Source organism: Phyllostomus discolor, chromosome 9 (assembly GCF_004126475.2).
Source record: "Phyllostomus discolor isolate MPI-MPIP mPhyDis1 chromosome 9, mPhyDis1.pri.v3, whole genome shotgun sequence".
NCBI classification, from domain to species: domain Eukaryota; kingdom Metazoa; phylum Chordata; class Mammalia; order Chiroptera; family Phyllostomidae; genus Phyllostomus; species Phyllostomus discolor.
The window spans coordinates 86,424,600-86,440,071 of record NC_040911.2 but is presented as its reverse complement, the minus strand read 5'-3'; the positions used below and the strand labels follow the sequence as shown (position 1 = coordinate 86,440,071).

Genomic DNA, 15,472 nt, shown 5'->3' with positions numbered 1-15,472 from the left:
TTGCAGTGTATGGGTAGCAGTATAGCAAAATGTGTAAGCATGCAGCCTTTGGAGTCAGTCCAGATTCCAGTTTGCCCTCTCACTAATTAATAGCTCTGTACACTTCAAGTTAATCACTTTGATCATTTTTTTAACCTGTAAAATAGAGATAATTATCCCTCTCTGAGAATGGCTAGGAAGATTAAAAGACTGCACACAGTGTATCTATGTTTGGGACATAGTAATAAATGTTGACAGTTGTCCTGAGACTAAGTGAATATAGTCGTGGTATTAGTTGCTAGGATAGCGAAGACAAATAGAGACCAACATGTCTTTCTGAGGTCTCCCCTGAAGACCCTCCTTCTCCTTGTCAACCAGGAAGTTGCCCCTGGATCCTCCCCATGAATGTCCTGACACAAAGAAGTCCTATAGACACACAGTAATTAACAACTGAAATGGACTAGGACAGCTTTCTGTTCTCGAGTTATACAATGTGAGATTGTATAAGTTCAGGTAACAGCTGCCAGTCAGCAACAGCTGAGTCCCAGGTCGCAGTTTGGGGCCGGAGAGTCAAATGGTCACTAAGAACAATTACTTATTTTCCCAGGGAAGATTTTCTAATGCTGTGGGGAACACCCCTTCCCCTCTTTTCCTAGCTATACTAAAGCTAGAGTTTTCTGCTTATATGGGACAGATTAAAGAGGAGAGGGTATACTACTTCTCAGCACTGGTGAGGAACCTGCAGATTCTGTCCTCCAGTCACTGTTAGATCAGCATATGTATTAAGAAATCCCACTTACATCCCTGGCTGTAACTCAGTGGCCTGAGTGCCAGCTGCAAACCAAAGGGTCACCGGCTTGGTTCCCAGTCAGGGCACATGCCTGGGTTGTGGGCCAGGTCCCTAGCGGGGGCCACATGAGAGGCAACCACACATTGATGTTTCTCTCCCTCATTCTCCCTCCCTTCCCCTCTCTCTAAAAAGAAATAAAACCTTTAAATAAAAAATTATTAAAAAATCCTACTTCCTTTAGCCTCTCTCCACTGGTTCTCTTTTAAATGAGCTTGATCACCTTGTTTCCCCATAAGAAAAAGGTCTACTGAAGCTAGTGAGCAGAAAAGCTTACGGAGAGCAGTTAGTCTTGGTAGCTAAGCTGGTGGTTCTCTCTACTCAGCACCCATGGCTAAGGTCCTGACTTAGAGCACCTGTAGCTGTCTCAGAAAAGCAGATGTCTTCATCTTGGTTCTCTTCACAACACCAAATCTCACCTTGGTGGATCTTTCTGGTTTTTTGGTGTTTTTTTGGTCAATCCCCTTCTACAGTACAGTTAGGCTGTAACCCTGCCACTTACAAAAGCAGTCGGAAATCTGTAAGATCTGGTCTTTTCTACAGTTGGGGAAAACCTTACAAGACTACAGAAAAATGTGCAAATGAAAGACCAAAAAACTTTAATTATAAACAGTCTTACAACTTTTAAGGAAATGCAAGTGAGGCAGCCCCTGAGGGACCTTTATTAAGAGCACTTGACTCCCTGTGATATCTGAAGAGTTACCTGAGTATTTGAATTTACAGTTCAAGGGAAAAAAAAGGAATGCCAATACAGTAATATACAATCCAGTGATACTATTCCATTTTTAGTTAATGAAAGCATAGCATATATACAAATAATCTTGTAAATAACTCTAAAAGAGAAACAAAAAAATGAGGGGGCTGGAGATACCAACTATTAAACAGAAATATTTAATGTTAAGGAGTTTAGAATGAGAGTTACATCCAAACCAAGGAGGGATATAAATATAGAGAAGTCTTAATTCTATGAGTCATCCCTGATAACATTTTAGATGATTAACCAGATAAAGAAAAAGTGGCAGAGTAGGACTGACTAAAACAGCTCATTTAGCACGAGACCTCCATGGGCAGGTGAGTCATGTTTCACTTAAATTTCTGATGAATCGACATTGGTATGTCAATCTTTTGGTGAAAAATTAGTGCCTCAATTTTAAATAGAGTTATTGTAAGTCTTATAAAATTAGATTCTTCTGTACAATATAAGATCATAAAAGACAGAGTAGGACTTCATTATTATAAGCAGCTGGATCAGTTTTAAACCACTCTATTTGATGAAACAATTGAGGTCCTTCCCTACTGACCCAGGCTGTGAAACGCTGCTTTCCCCAACCTCCCAAAAGAGCAAAAGAATAAGGCAATTGCTCATTTTACTTTGTTTTTATTTCAACATAACATGCAGTTAAAAAAATTAACAATTTATTAGCATTTACAATGCTGACAAAGAAAAAGGACTCTAAAAGCAATTTAGTTCATATTTAAGAAATCACTCTAATTAAACACTTACAATAAATCTATTTCCAAATGTTCAGTTTGGACCAAAATTTAAGATAGCATTTGGTAGATATTTATGTCTGCTGTCTATCTGCAGTCTTTTTATAAAACCTGTGATTCTTGGGATATCCAGCCCCCATTTTTCTAACACAGCAGGAAGACATATACATGTGGCCACTTAAATTAAAGAAAGAAATGCAGTAAGGGAGATCCCAGGCTGCAAAAATATATACAAGCATTTACCTTTTCCAGAACTAAATGTTTCTTGCATAAAAATATTAAATAGCCAAGCCCTATAGAACTAGGGCCGGGGCTACTTAAAATATAACTATTCTGTATTTTAAAAATATATAGGGCAGAAAGCCTTTTGGGTGATATTTATACATTTTCACACAATATTTCTAGGTCCCTAAATGAATCATCAAGCATTATGTAGAACCAAAAAAGTCTACTTTCTTACATTATCTCTTAATTTAATCTCATAAATCTCTAGTAAATATTGCAGGTAACTACATTTCAATATGAGAATTCACCTCTATAGGAAGTCTTTATAGAAGGCTTAATTTCCATAGCCTTATGTTACCAAAGTTCAGACTGATACAATAAATGGGCAGGGGGCAGACATTCGCTCCGTAAGACAAAGCAATAGCATTTTTTTCCCCTACCAATGGAAAGGTAGAGCCTCGACTCTGGGAAAAAAACAAACAAAACAAAACAAACAAAAACTAGGGCTTTAAGAGACAATACCACATACATTTTCTGGAGTAGGTGGCATAAAAAAACAAATGTAGGGCTGGGCAGACCCTAACCGCCTCCCCTTTGTGCTGACAATTTCTGGACAAGGTAATCCTGTCACTTGCATCAAGTCTGCTGTAGGACGGCAGTGTTAGAGCGCACACACACGAGGTTAACAATGTTTCTGTTACTGTTCTAGGATGTAAAAGAGTGAGACTTCTGATACACATATACATAATTAAGGAAATAATCTAGTGGAATAAAACAAGGCAGATTTCATTGTTGTGTTAAATCTCATGTTAAGTAAGGTTTTGACTAGTCATTTGCAGATCTGATTTCTGGAAACATTTGAGTAAAAATCCAGAATCACTGGGAGATAAATCTCAATGATAACATTAATTTACTTACACTCAGATAACTCTCTAAACAGTCACAGTCCAATTTTACAACAAGATGTGCAAAGGCAGAGAAGGAAAAGGACAAACATTGCAAACAAGTTCTTGTCCTTTGGTGGTGCAAGTTTCCAGAAGTTACTCTTGTCCAAATCCTTCTGTTTCTTCAATTGCAAATAACAGCTTTTCTTTCAGTTGCTCATAGCTCTTATAGGGTGGCAGGTCCAGGCGGTTAAAACTAAAAATAAGAATTATTAGTTTGAGGAAAGGAAATGTACAAAGAATCCTATATAAGCAGTGTATTATACAACAACCCTGTTTATTATTATTTTTTAATTGATTTTAGAGAGAGAGGAAGTGAGAATGAGAGACAAACATCAATTTGTTGTTCCACTTATCTATGCATTCATTGGTTGTCTCCTGTATGTGCCATGACCAGGGAGCATACCACAACCGTGGCATATTGGAATGAAGCTCTAACCAACTGAGCTACATGGGCAGGGCACAACACTGGTTTTTAAAGTTATCACTTGACTGCAGATGGGCAAATTGTTTTGGGGTAATGGAAATATGCTAAAACTGGATTGTAGTGATGGTTACTACTCTAAATCTATTAAATCTCATTGAATTAAAATGGGCAAGTTTTACAGTATGTATTATAAATTATGCCTTAATAAAGCTGTTAAAAGTAATTCAATACAATGGGAAAATATTTCATTTTTAATTTCTAATAGGCTTTAATATCTAAAGAACAACTGGAAATGGCAATTTACTCTTCCTGATTTTACTTACCAGGTATGACTTCTAGGTAACCAATTTTCTTTCCCAACTTTTTCAATGCAGAATTTTTGTGGTCCATTGCTCCCTAAAACATAGTAAAATCAACAGATTGATAATGCTATGCTTCTCAAATTGTGATTCCTAATCCAGCAGCATTAGATCAGCATTACCAGGGAACTTGTTAGAATCACAAAACTACAGGCCCTATCCCAAACATACTGCTGAACTGAATCAGAAACTCTGGGGGTAAGGCTCAGAAATATGTTTTAATAAGCTTTCAGGTGATTCTGATGGGTGTGAAGGTTTGACAACCATTTTGCTAATGTATGCACACAAGAGGAGAAAATGCAGTTTTATTTAGCATTCTTTAGCCAGAATAACAGAATGTTATAATCATGTAAGAGAACACATAAAGCAAAATATAACCAAAGACACTGATATAGAGAACAGGCTAACAGTGACCAGAGGGGAGAGAGAAGGGAATTTCAGGGGAAAAGGGGAAGAGTTTAAAGGAACAAGTATAAAGGACACATGGACAAAAACTAGGGGGAGTGGAAATGGGAGGGAGGTAGGGAGGGCTGAGGGGGGGTGGGTGGGCTGGGATGGGAGTAAAGACAGAAAACTGTACATGAACAACAATTAAAATAAAATTTAAAAAAAGAGAGAGACATAAAAAGCTTACTTCTGGTTTTAAACACCAGAGGCAAAGTACAAACCACTGTCTTATATAATAAAACACGATTTAAACATAAATGGTTAAACTTTATAAAACGTAAATAAACAACCCAGTGAATTCATATTAACAATGCTTGTAGCACAGAGGTTCTGTCCTGTAGGGCATATCCTTATACACACCTAATTCCCTTCTCATTTATCTTCTGTTGGAGACAGCTGTGAATGCTGATCACTGATTGGCAGTGCTACTTCCTCATTAGAAGGGACTAGGCACACTAAATGTTCTGCAATGTGCCAGGACAGCTGTACTCAGAATTTTCTCATGTCCCACAAGAATAAATCTTGTAGAAATATAAATCTGTAATATTTTTGTATCTAATGAACACTGAAGTATTTTCACAGGTAGTTAAGTGAAAAGCCCAGTAATATAGGAAATGGTTATTATTTAAAAGGATAAATAATTAAGTTTGAAATTATCATAATTTATTCATACTGTACATTCTATCAACATATTACAACATTTCTAATTACATGGATGGAAAAGTTTCATTTAATAATGCTAATTAATATGGAATGGTAAGACATCAAGTTGTAAACATTATATATTGCAATTATGTTTAGGTTACCTGTTATTTTCACTCTTACTCTGATACTCTCCTTAAACTAGGACACTTCTATGTAGACACTTGCACTTACGTTCCTATTTTCAACCTATTTAAACTTCCAAATGATATGGACTCTGAGGCCTTTTTACATATCAGAGCCTTGGACTGTAGTGTAATTTCATGATAGACACTACGCTTAAAAAAAATCCTCAACCGAAGATATGTTTTTATCGGTTTTAAAGAGGGGGAAGGGAGATGGGTGAGAGAGAAAAAGAGAGAGGGAGGGAGAGGGAGAAACATCAATCGGTTGCTTCCTGTATGGACCCCAACTGGGGGCTGAACCCAAGTCCTAGGTCTGTGCCGCAGCCGGGAATCAAACCCACAATCTTATGGTGCACAGGATGATGTTCCAACCAAACTGAGCTATCTGGGGAGGGCCAGACACTACAGTTTGAGATCTACCTTATTTTTCTCTACTTTGATTATTTATAATTAATTCTGGCAGGTATATTATCCCTACTTCATTCAGGTTATTTCCCACTTTTTCTTATGATATTTATTTAAGTCTATTTTTCTTACCTTTTCTATCTGTTCTTCCATATTCCAGTGCTTCTTATACAGAGGGGCTTCTGATCTTCCCTTAAACTCAAACCTTTTCTTAAGCATAAACAAGTATCTGACTACTTATTTGTATCTTCTAACATAGCTGTTCCCAAATATACATGTATTGAAATAAATATTATTTTATTATAAATTATGTCTTAAAAATTTCCCCTTTATATTACAGTTACTGTTATGTACATGTATTTTTGGTGAAATAAAAGATATGTTATTTCACATCTACCAATTTCATTCCAGAGTATTAAAGAGGAGATTATAAATATTGTTACAAAAATGGAATGGTAGATCTGGTAAGTTCAAGCACCACCAAATTAAATTATTATGTATATCACTCTTACAACTTTATCCTACACTGGGTGGAAGGTTAAATCAGACGGCTTCTAAAATTCTATGAACCACGGTCTTGCTGTCTCTGCCTTCCACAGGTGGCCTTCTGTGTTGTTTTAGACAGCACCACCCAACCCCAAATATTCCCAAGAGCAGATCTAGTTATCATCTCGAATAATCAGATTTCCAGTTTATAGTGAGAATCTTGTACCATTTCTCCCCCTCATTTTGGTCACTATTCCTAACCCCCAACATGTTTTCTCTTTTTCAAACTAGAGAGCATTCTCAAAGGTGCCCCTCTCTAATAACTTATTTAGAAATCATACTCTCTCTAGCACTGGATTAAATACTTCTCTTCTCTATTCCTTCTGAGAAATTAGAATATTTCTCTTCTTTACTCTGAGGCCTCCCCTTTAAGTCTGCCTCTAAGCTATTAGTCTCATCCCTACCTAAATACAGATGTTTTAAGCATCAACCCTCGATTCTCTTTTTGCATAAGCCCATTCTCACAGTTTCAAATATAAGGCTCTACTTCCCCTCTCTACTCTTATCTCTGAAGTCATACTTTAGTAACAGCTGTAAAATTACTCCCTGCGTCCTGGCTATTTTCTACTTGGTTGTCTGGCAGTCACCTTGAACTCAGCAGATTTTAAGCAACTCATTATCCTCCCCCAATACCTCCAAATCATGTTCATTACATGTCACAACTTCTCAATTTTTCCAGATTTCATAACATTACCTTCAACATTCTTCCTTCTTATCTTATCATTTAATCAAGTACTGTTTCTACCTTTGGAATTTCTTTAGCATTTATCCACTCTTTTCCATCTCTACTTTCATCTCCTAAGATCAGATTCTCGTCACTGCTCCAATAATTTCTTTCTATCTCCAGGCTCTCCCTACCTTTTGATGCATACTATGCCTTGCCGTCAAACCTTCCTAAAATGCAGCTTCAGCAAGTGTTCCTCTTTTCAAAAAGTTTCCATAGCTTATAATACTCTCAGAGTAATGTCCAAATTCTTTTGGTCTGCCTTTTAAAGACACTGAAATTGGTGTCACACTTTGTCCAAAATTGCCTAGTTCTTTTTATTCTGACTCTTTGTTTTAGCTGAAGCAGGCTTAGGGATCACAATTTCCCCTGTATCCTCCTATGTTAGTTGACATAATATTGGTGTTAAAGGAAGACTTGAATTTATTATTTAGTCGCAAAATATTTTCATAATCATTCATTTCAAAACAATGCACTTCAATCTGGTACTATGTGATAAGCATTATGCTAGGTGTCAGAAATAAAAAGGTGAAGATATGGATCTATATCTTAAGAAGCTCCAGGTATAAGAGGTTAGAGTGGTAAAAACATCATTAAAATATAGTATAATACAACCAATAGTGCCTCAGAGGAGACACAAAAATGTTTGCCAAATGACTCAATGGAGAAATGGATTTACAAATATAAGACTACTATCCTACTGAGTTAAAATGTGGGGTATAGTCTAAGGGATTAAAATTTCTAGGGGTAAAGAGTACAAAGTGTTTAAAAGTTTATGCAAACCTAGGTTAACTATGGCTATTTAAGAAAATGGCTACACTTATCTTTGTTATTTCTGATAAGTATGTATAACATGTTGATATGAACACAGGCTGAGTCCCTGCTTTCAATTCTTTTGGGTATACCCTAGGATTAGAATTGCCAGATGCCATTACATTGATGTAATAGCAGTGTGATAAACCATTTTCTGTGCAGGAGAAGTAATCCTATACACATACCCATGAGGTCAGCAAATCCTCCAACTGGTAATCGGCAGGTTCCAGTAACAAACTGTAGAAGTCTCATTCTCTTCTCATTATCGATTTCTTTAACAAACTGTTAAAGCACATTTAAAGGGATATATAGGTCATATGTTATATTTAGCATACTAGACAAGAAAAACAATTATTTAAAATCTTAAACGAACTCCCAGTGTCAGATGCACTAATGACTGTACCCACTGTGGATGGAGGAGCTTCTCCATGGTTGTCAAAGTCCCACCAACCTTCCCTTATGTAAATCTTAAGACCACATCCTTATAGGGAGACAGAAAAAGAGGGTGTCCTGGGCCCAAGGGCTCCCTACTCATAGTCTCAAGATCAGTTCTTCTAGGGCAGCCCCTCTTTCCCCTACCCCAGATATGCTTATCCTATAGAAGACTCATGTCATTACATAGGACACAGCTTGAGGCCATGCAGGCTTTTGGTTTTATGAACAGATGAAATCAAACTCACAGAATTCTGATCCAGATATACCCTAATAAGCTAAGTGTTGCCAGAATTATGTGGCTTTTAACTCCTGTATAATAATTCTGACTCAAAACATTAGGTTTCTGGCCCTGGCTGGTGTAGCTCAGTGGATTGAGTGCAGGCCTGCAAACCAAAGGGTTGCCAGTTTGACTTCCAGTCAGGGCACATGACTGGGTTGTGGGCCAGGTTCCCAGTAGGGGACACTTGAGAGGCAGCCACACCTTGATGTTTCTCTCCATCTCTTTCTCCCTTCCTTCCCCCTCTCTAAAAATAAATAAGTAAAATCTTAAAAAAAAAAACAAAAAACATTAGGTTTCTGGAGAATGCTTTTTAGCCTATAGCATAAGTATTTTGGTGCAGCCAAATTTTTTTGGTAAAGAATAATTTTTCTCCTATCGTACTACTGTCATGTATTTTTAAATGCTAATCTGATCTGTTACAGAACTTCAGTTCATCTTTCTTATGAATTTAAAAGAACAGCAGCAATATAAATTTAAAAATGTTTATTATGATACAATGTATATAACATACTTAACATTTTAAGTATATAATTCAATGGCATTAAGTACATTAAATCTGTTGTATAACTATCACCACTAATTCCAGAACTTTCTTATCATCCCAAACAAAAACTCTGAGTGCATTAAAGTTATCTCCCCACTGTTCCTTCTCCCCAGCCCCTGGTGGCCGCTATTCTATTTTCTGTTTCTATGAATTTGCCTGTTCTAGATACCTCATATAAGTGGAATCATACAATAATTGTCCTTTAGTGGCTGGCTTATTTCACTTAGCATAATATCCTCAAGGTTTATCCATGTTGTAGCCTATGCCAGAATTTCCTTTCAAGGTTGGATAATATTCCATTGTACGTATTATACATGTCACATCTTGTTTATCCACTCATCTCTTGATGGATACTTAGATTGCTTTCATCTTTTGACTATGTGATTAATGCTGTTATGAACATAGACTGAGTCCCTGCTTTCAATTCTTTTGGGTATACCCTAGGATTAGAATTGCTGGATCATGTTAATTCTATGTTTAACTTTTTGAGAAACTACCAAACTGTTTTCCACAGTGGTACACCATTTTATATTCCCAGTAAATACAGGGGAATTCCAATTTCTCCACATCCTCACTAAGGATGATGATAATGATTATTTTTGGTAATAGGCATTATAATGGGTATTAAATAGTATCTCACTGTGATTTTGATTTGCACTTCCCTAATGATTAGTGATACTGAAAATCTTGTCATGTACTACAGCAGACGTTTTTTGAAGAAGACACCATTATGATTCCAAATCAAGTCTCTTCGTTAAGTCTGCTTGCTTAACATTATGTAATTCTTAATGAGGTATGAATGATGAAAACCATCCTTCCATTCTATAAAATTTCAAAGCATTTAGATTAAATGCAGGAGAATCTTAACATCTGGAGTTATTTTATACCCTGGGCAAAGGTGCAAGTGTGTGCCACTTACTAATCTTAAAAAGATGCTGCTATAATCTGTATTCATTTATTATAATGCATGGGATGGAATAAAGAGTCGGAACATATTGCTACATTTTTTCTGTGATTTATTTTCATATATGGTAAAAAGAAATGTGTTTTAATTATGGTGTGCTTGTCAATAAAAGTAAAACTGAGACAAACCTGCCAAAACCACATGATCTGCTTGCTTGTCCTAGTGTAATGACGGTAGATGGCATGTCTTTGCCAGTCATTCAAATCAATCTCTTGCATTCCACATAAAAGGACCTTTAGGGATGAAAAAAAACAAATGATTTCTATAGGTAATTGTATAATCTATATAATAATACTAGACATAGATAAGAAAGGACTAATATTAAACAATTTCAAAAACAAATTAATAAGGAGGCTTTGGCTTGTAAACTGCGTATCCAGAATTGTATCTACAATACTTCTGAAGGCTGAGTTTCCAAAGTATAGTGTCATATGTACGCAGATTAAGGTAAATGAGTTATTCATTGTAGAGACGTTCTGACAGTAATACTTTGATATATTTGGGTAAGTTATGGACATTTAAACCACAGGGGATGCTTCAAAACATCCTGCCTGCATAAAAAATAATATTGCCACTGGAGAGATAGGGAAGTGAGCTGAAAGCAGGTAACTGAAGGCATTATTTATTAGCACGTTACAGAGGAAAGAAGAAAAACTCATTACCTCTAACTCCTTTGCATCAAAGTACTGCAAATACTGCTGGGGGAGAATTTCATTAAAACCCTCAAAGAAAGCTTGTGTCTGTTCTTCAACACCTCGGGACAACCTCCATTCAGCTACCATTCTAGTAAATAAATATAAAAAAAGCTATCAGGAAGTTTAAACTTTATGTTTAAATTCTGAGTACAAAAATAAATTTTTAAAACTTTACTATTAGGAAAAACTTCACATACAAAAGAATATAGGCCACAGCTGGGTAGTTCAGTTGGCTGAGTGTTGTCTTTATACACTAGGGTTGCAGGTTTGATTCCTACTCAGGGCACATACAAGAATCAACCAATGAATGCATAAATAAAAGGAACAATGAATCAATATTTCTGTTTCTCTCTCTCAATTCAATAAAAAAATATAAGAAACCTCATAGATATCCCAGCTTCCATACAATACCAATCTTACTTCATTATGTCCCTTACTCATACTTGAGATATAACTTCATTTTAAACATAATTATTATTTTAGTATGTATCTCTATAAGATGAGGTCTCTTTTAAAAAATATAACAATTCTATTATCATACAAAAAAGTGAATAATTACTTTATATCAAATACTCAGTTCTTAAATTCCACTGAATGACTGATTTTTTTTTTTAAAGATTTTATTTATTTATTTTTAGAGAGGGAAGGGAGGGAGGGAGAGAGAGAGAGAGAGAGAGAAACATCAATGTGCGGTTGCTGGGGGTTATGGCCTGCAACCCAGGAATGTACCCTGGCTGGGAATCGAACCTGGGACACTTTGGTTCCCAGCCCGCGCTCAATCCACTGAGCTACGCCAGCCAGGGCCTGAATGACTGATTTTAAAAAATATATTGCTTAAATCAGAATTGTAAGAAAGTTCAAACATTGTGCCCTGGCTGGTGTGGCTCAGTGGACTGAGGGCTGGCCTGCAAACTAAAGAGTTGCTGGTTCAATTCCCAGTCAAGGCACATGCCTGGGTTACGGGCCAGGTCTCCAGTTGGGAGTACATGAGAAGCGACCACACATTAATGTTCCTCTCTTTCTCCCTCCTTTTCTCTATAAATAAATAAATATTTATTTTTAGAGAGGGAAGGGAGGGAGGAAGAGAGAGAGAGAAACATCAATGTGCAGTTGCTGGGGGTCATGGCCTGCAACCCAGGCACGTGCCCTGACTGGGAATCGAACCTATGATGCTTTGGTTCGTAGGCCCGCGCTCAATCCACTGAGCTACACCAGCCAGGGCAAATCTTTTTTTTTTTTTTTTTAAAGAAAGTTCATGCATTACAAGTCTCTTAAGCTTCTTTTAAATTATAGGTTTCACCTTGCATTTTTTCAATGAAAATATTTTAAAGGAAATTGTCCTCTACTAAATATTGTAAATTACAACTTCTACTTCCTTCTAATCTTCATATACAGTTACATAGCTAAGACATAGAACAAAGTTAAAATCACAACAAATATAAACTTTTTTCTATTTTATTACAAAATACTTTTTAAAAATTTAATGAACAAACAAATGTGATTATTTAATGACAACTTAAGGCAACTAAAGTTCTAAAGTTTACCGAGAACTCTGAAATTTTTGAAAATGGCAGCGCAGGTTGTAGTAGACTAATCCTCTTGGTAATTACAATAATAAACTAGAAAAACAGCCCTGGCTGGTGTGGCTTAGTGGACTGAACACTGGCTTGCGAACCAAAGGATCGCCAGTTCGATTCCCAGTCAGGGCACATGCCTGGGTTGCAGGCCAGGTGCCTGGTGGAGGGTGTATAAGAGGCAACCACATGTAGATCTATCTTTCTCTATCTTTCTTCTTTCTTTTCTTTTTTTTTAAGATTTTTTATTTATTTATTTTTAGAGAGGGAAGGGAGGGAGAAAGAGTGAGAGAGAAACATCAATGTGTGGTTGCTGGGGGCTGTGGCCTGCAACCCAGGCATGTGCCCTGACTGGGAATCGAACCTGCAATGCTTTGGTTCACAGCCCGTGCTCAATCCACTGAGCTATGCCAGCCAGGGCTATTGATGTTTCTTTCCCTTTCTCTCGCCCTTTCTGTCTAAAAAATAAAGAAATAATTCTTTTAAAAAAACTAGAAAAATTATATAAAGATGTTTGAAGTTATCAGAGAAAAGTCAAAGGTAGGCAGCAATTAATTGTTGGGGATGAGATTCTTAAAGGAGTTGGGACACTGGAGCAGATCCACATTTAATGGGCTTTTTCCCTAAGGGCACTTCCCAGTTTACACAGAGCACAGAGGCAATAGTCTTACATATTACAGAGGTAACATGACGTTGGGAGCTTGAAGCTGCCAAAGGCACTATGGGAATATCCCAGGAAGAAAGAAGACAGAGAGGGAGTTCCCAAATCTGTATAGAAGAAACATACTTGAAATCCTTGGCCGAGCCCCAGCTGGTATGGCTCAGTGGATTGACCACTGGACTGCAAACCAGGAAGTTGTGGGCTTGATTCCCAGTCAGGGTACATGCCTGGGTTGTGGGCCAGGCCCCCAGTAGGGGGTATGCAAGAAGCTACTGTATCTCTCACACATCCATGTTTCTCTCTCTTTCTCCCTCTCTTTCCTTCTCTCTAAAAATAAATAAATAAAAATCTTTTTAAAAAAATCTTAGTTGACTCCTAAATACATATGTATAAAATGGTGCGACTCCAAGGAATCCCATGCAAAGTAGTAAGCCAGCCAAAGACCCAAGCAGAAATTTCAGCAGCTACTTAATGCTAAAGAGACAGAATTTAAGTGTTCGTATTTCACAAAATTACATGGTAAACACCTTGGGTTGGTTTTCCACTGTAAGGAGCAAAGACCATATTCTGGGAATAAAGGCTATGTTTTAGGATCAAAAGCAAAATGGAAATAGACCAACTCTAACTGACTTCCACAGGATCAATGTGATCTGCCTTTAATTTCACTGCCTGTCAAAACAAAACTCAATGTTTTTACAAAGGAAGAAAAAATAACCCAGAGTAACTACCAAGTATCAGCCACAATAAAAAATGGCTACAGAGCTCCAGTCAAGATGGCGGTATAGGTTAAGGCAGGACTCACATCCTCTCACAACCACATCAGAATTACAACCAAACTATACGACCATCGTTTAGAACCAAACAAGAAGCCACACTGAGACTTACAGGAGGGGCACAGAAGTGAAATGGGCTGATTCCACACTGATGTGTGACAGATAAAAACCCAGAAGGATATCTCAACTGCGTAGGTCTCCTGTGAGCAACAGGGGGTCCCAGTGCCAGGAAGAGAAGTCCCCTTATTCTGGCTGTAAGAACCAGGGGGATTGGGGTGGCTCAGTGAGATGGAGGGCTTCTGCTGTTCCAGGAAGTTCCTCTTAAACGACCTGTACATGGACTTATTCAGACTCACTTCCTCTGAGTTCGAGTACTAGAGTAGCAGCTTGAAAGGCACCAGGGACAAACAGGAAGGAACTGAACTATCAGTTCATCAGGGTAAGAGCTAGAGGGGCAGCTTTCTGCCAGACAGAAATGCTGGGAGGTGGGCACCACATCTGAGTCTCCATCAACTGGGCTATCACTGTGCCCTGACCTGGTCATTCCCTCAGACCCTGCCCCACCCAAATTGTGAGCCCACCCAAGCCAGTTCCAGTGGCTTTTCTATACAAACGACTTTTCTTGGCCCATGCTTCAGACTTTTCTAAAATCTACCAAACAAGCAGTATCTGGCCTCAGAGTAATACCTTGTACCTCTTGTTAACTGGAACTAGTAACAGCCAGCCTTTGGTCACAGTCTGGCCTCTCCTAGGCACCTCCAGGCTCAGCACAAGTAGCAGCCATCTTCAGATCACTCTGTAGCTCCTGCCAAGTAGCCCCAGACAGAACACAGGTGGTAGCTGATCCTGGCCTATACCTCCCAGGAGGCCCCAGAGCCAGTGCACTCAGTGAATAGCTCAGATCACATTGAAGCACTACCCAACCACTCCACAAACGACATACTCAAAGGGCACCAGAGCTCTGCTGAAGTAAGTCCTGCTTCATGAGGTGGGCCTCTGCACAGCTGACTTGTTACAACCAGTCCTTACAGCCCACTGGCCTGGGGGTAAATCCCTCCCAATGGTGTGCCGACAACAATCAAGTCTCAACCATAACAGGAGGGTGTACACAGCCTACATGGGGCAAGAAAGGGGATGCGGGGCACACCTGGAATGTGCAGCTCTGGTGAATGAGAAGGCTATGTCACAGGACACCTACATATTAGGCTACTCTGCTAAGCCTGCAGATATAGCAGTTTTACCTAATACATAGAAACAAACACATGGAGGCTGCCAAAATGAGGAAACAAAGAAACATGTCCCAAATTAAAGAACAGAACAAAATGATGACAAGCAATCTACTAGATGCAGAGTTCAAAACACTGGTGATAAGGATACTCAATGAACTTAGGGGAAGAGTAGACAAATTTAGAACTTTAAGAGCATAAAAAAGGACATGGAAACCATAAAGAGTAACTGGTCAGAAGAATCCATTACAGGGAATAAAGAGTCTAAGAGATGAAGCCAAAAATC

General features: G+C 38.0%; 1 protein-coding gene across 5 annotated transcripts in view; it reads right to left on the bottom strand.

Annotated features, from left to right (window-relative positions):
• Positions 1-1,408: 1,408 nt before the first annotated feature.
• ITCH (itchy E3 ubiquitin protein ligase) overlaps positions 1,409-15,472 on the bottom strand; it is a 110,874-nt gene continuing 96,810 nt past the window's right edge. For all 5 annotated transcript variants that reach the window (XM_028524837.2, XM_028524839.2, XM_028524838.2 and 2 more), the window contains 5 exons: positions 10,920-11,040; positions 10,386-10,490; positions 8,220-8,316; positions 4,237-4,309; positions 1,409-3,682 (listed from right to left, as the gene is read on the bottom strand). In XM_028524837.2, the coding sequence (XP_028380638.1) occupies positions 3,583-3,682; positions 4,237-4,309; positions 8,220-8,316; positions 10,386-10,490; positions 10,920-11,040 (496 nt within the window). In that variant the 3' untranslated portion in view covers positions 1,409-3,582. The remainder of the gene's footprint in view (positions 3,683-4,236; positions 4,310-8,219; positions 8,317-10,385; positions 10,491-10,919; positions 11,041-15,472) is intronic.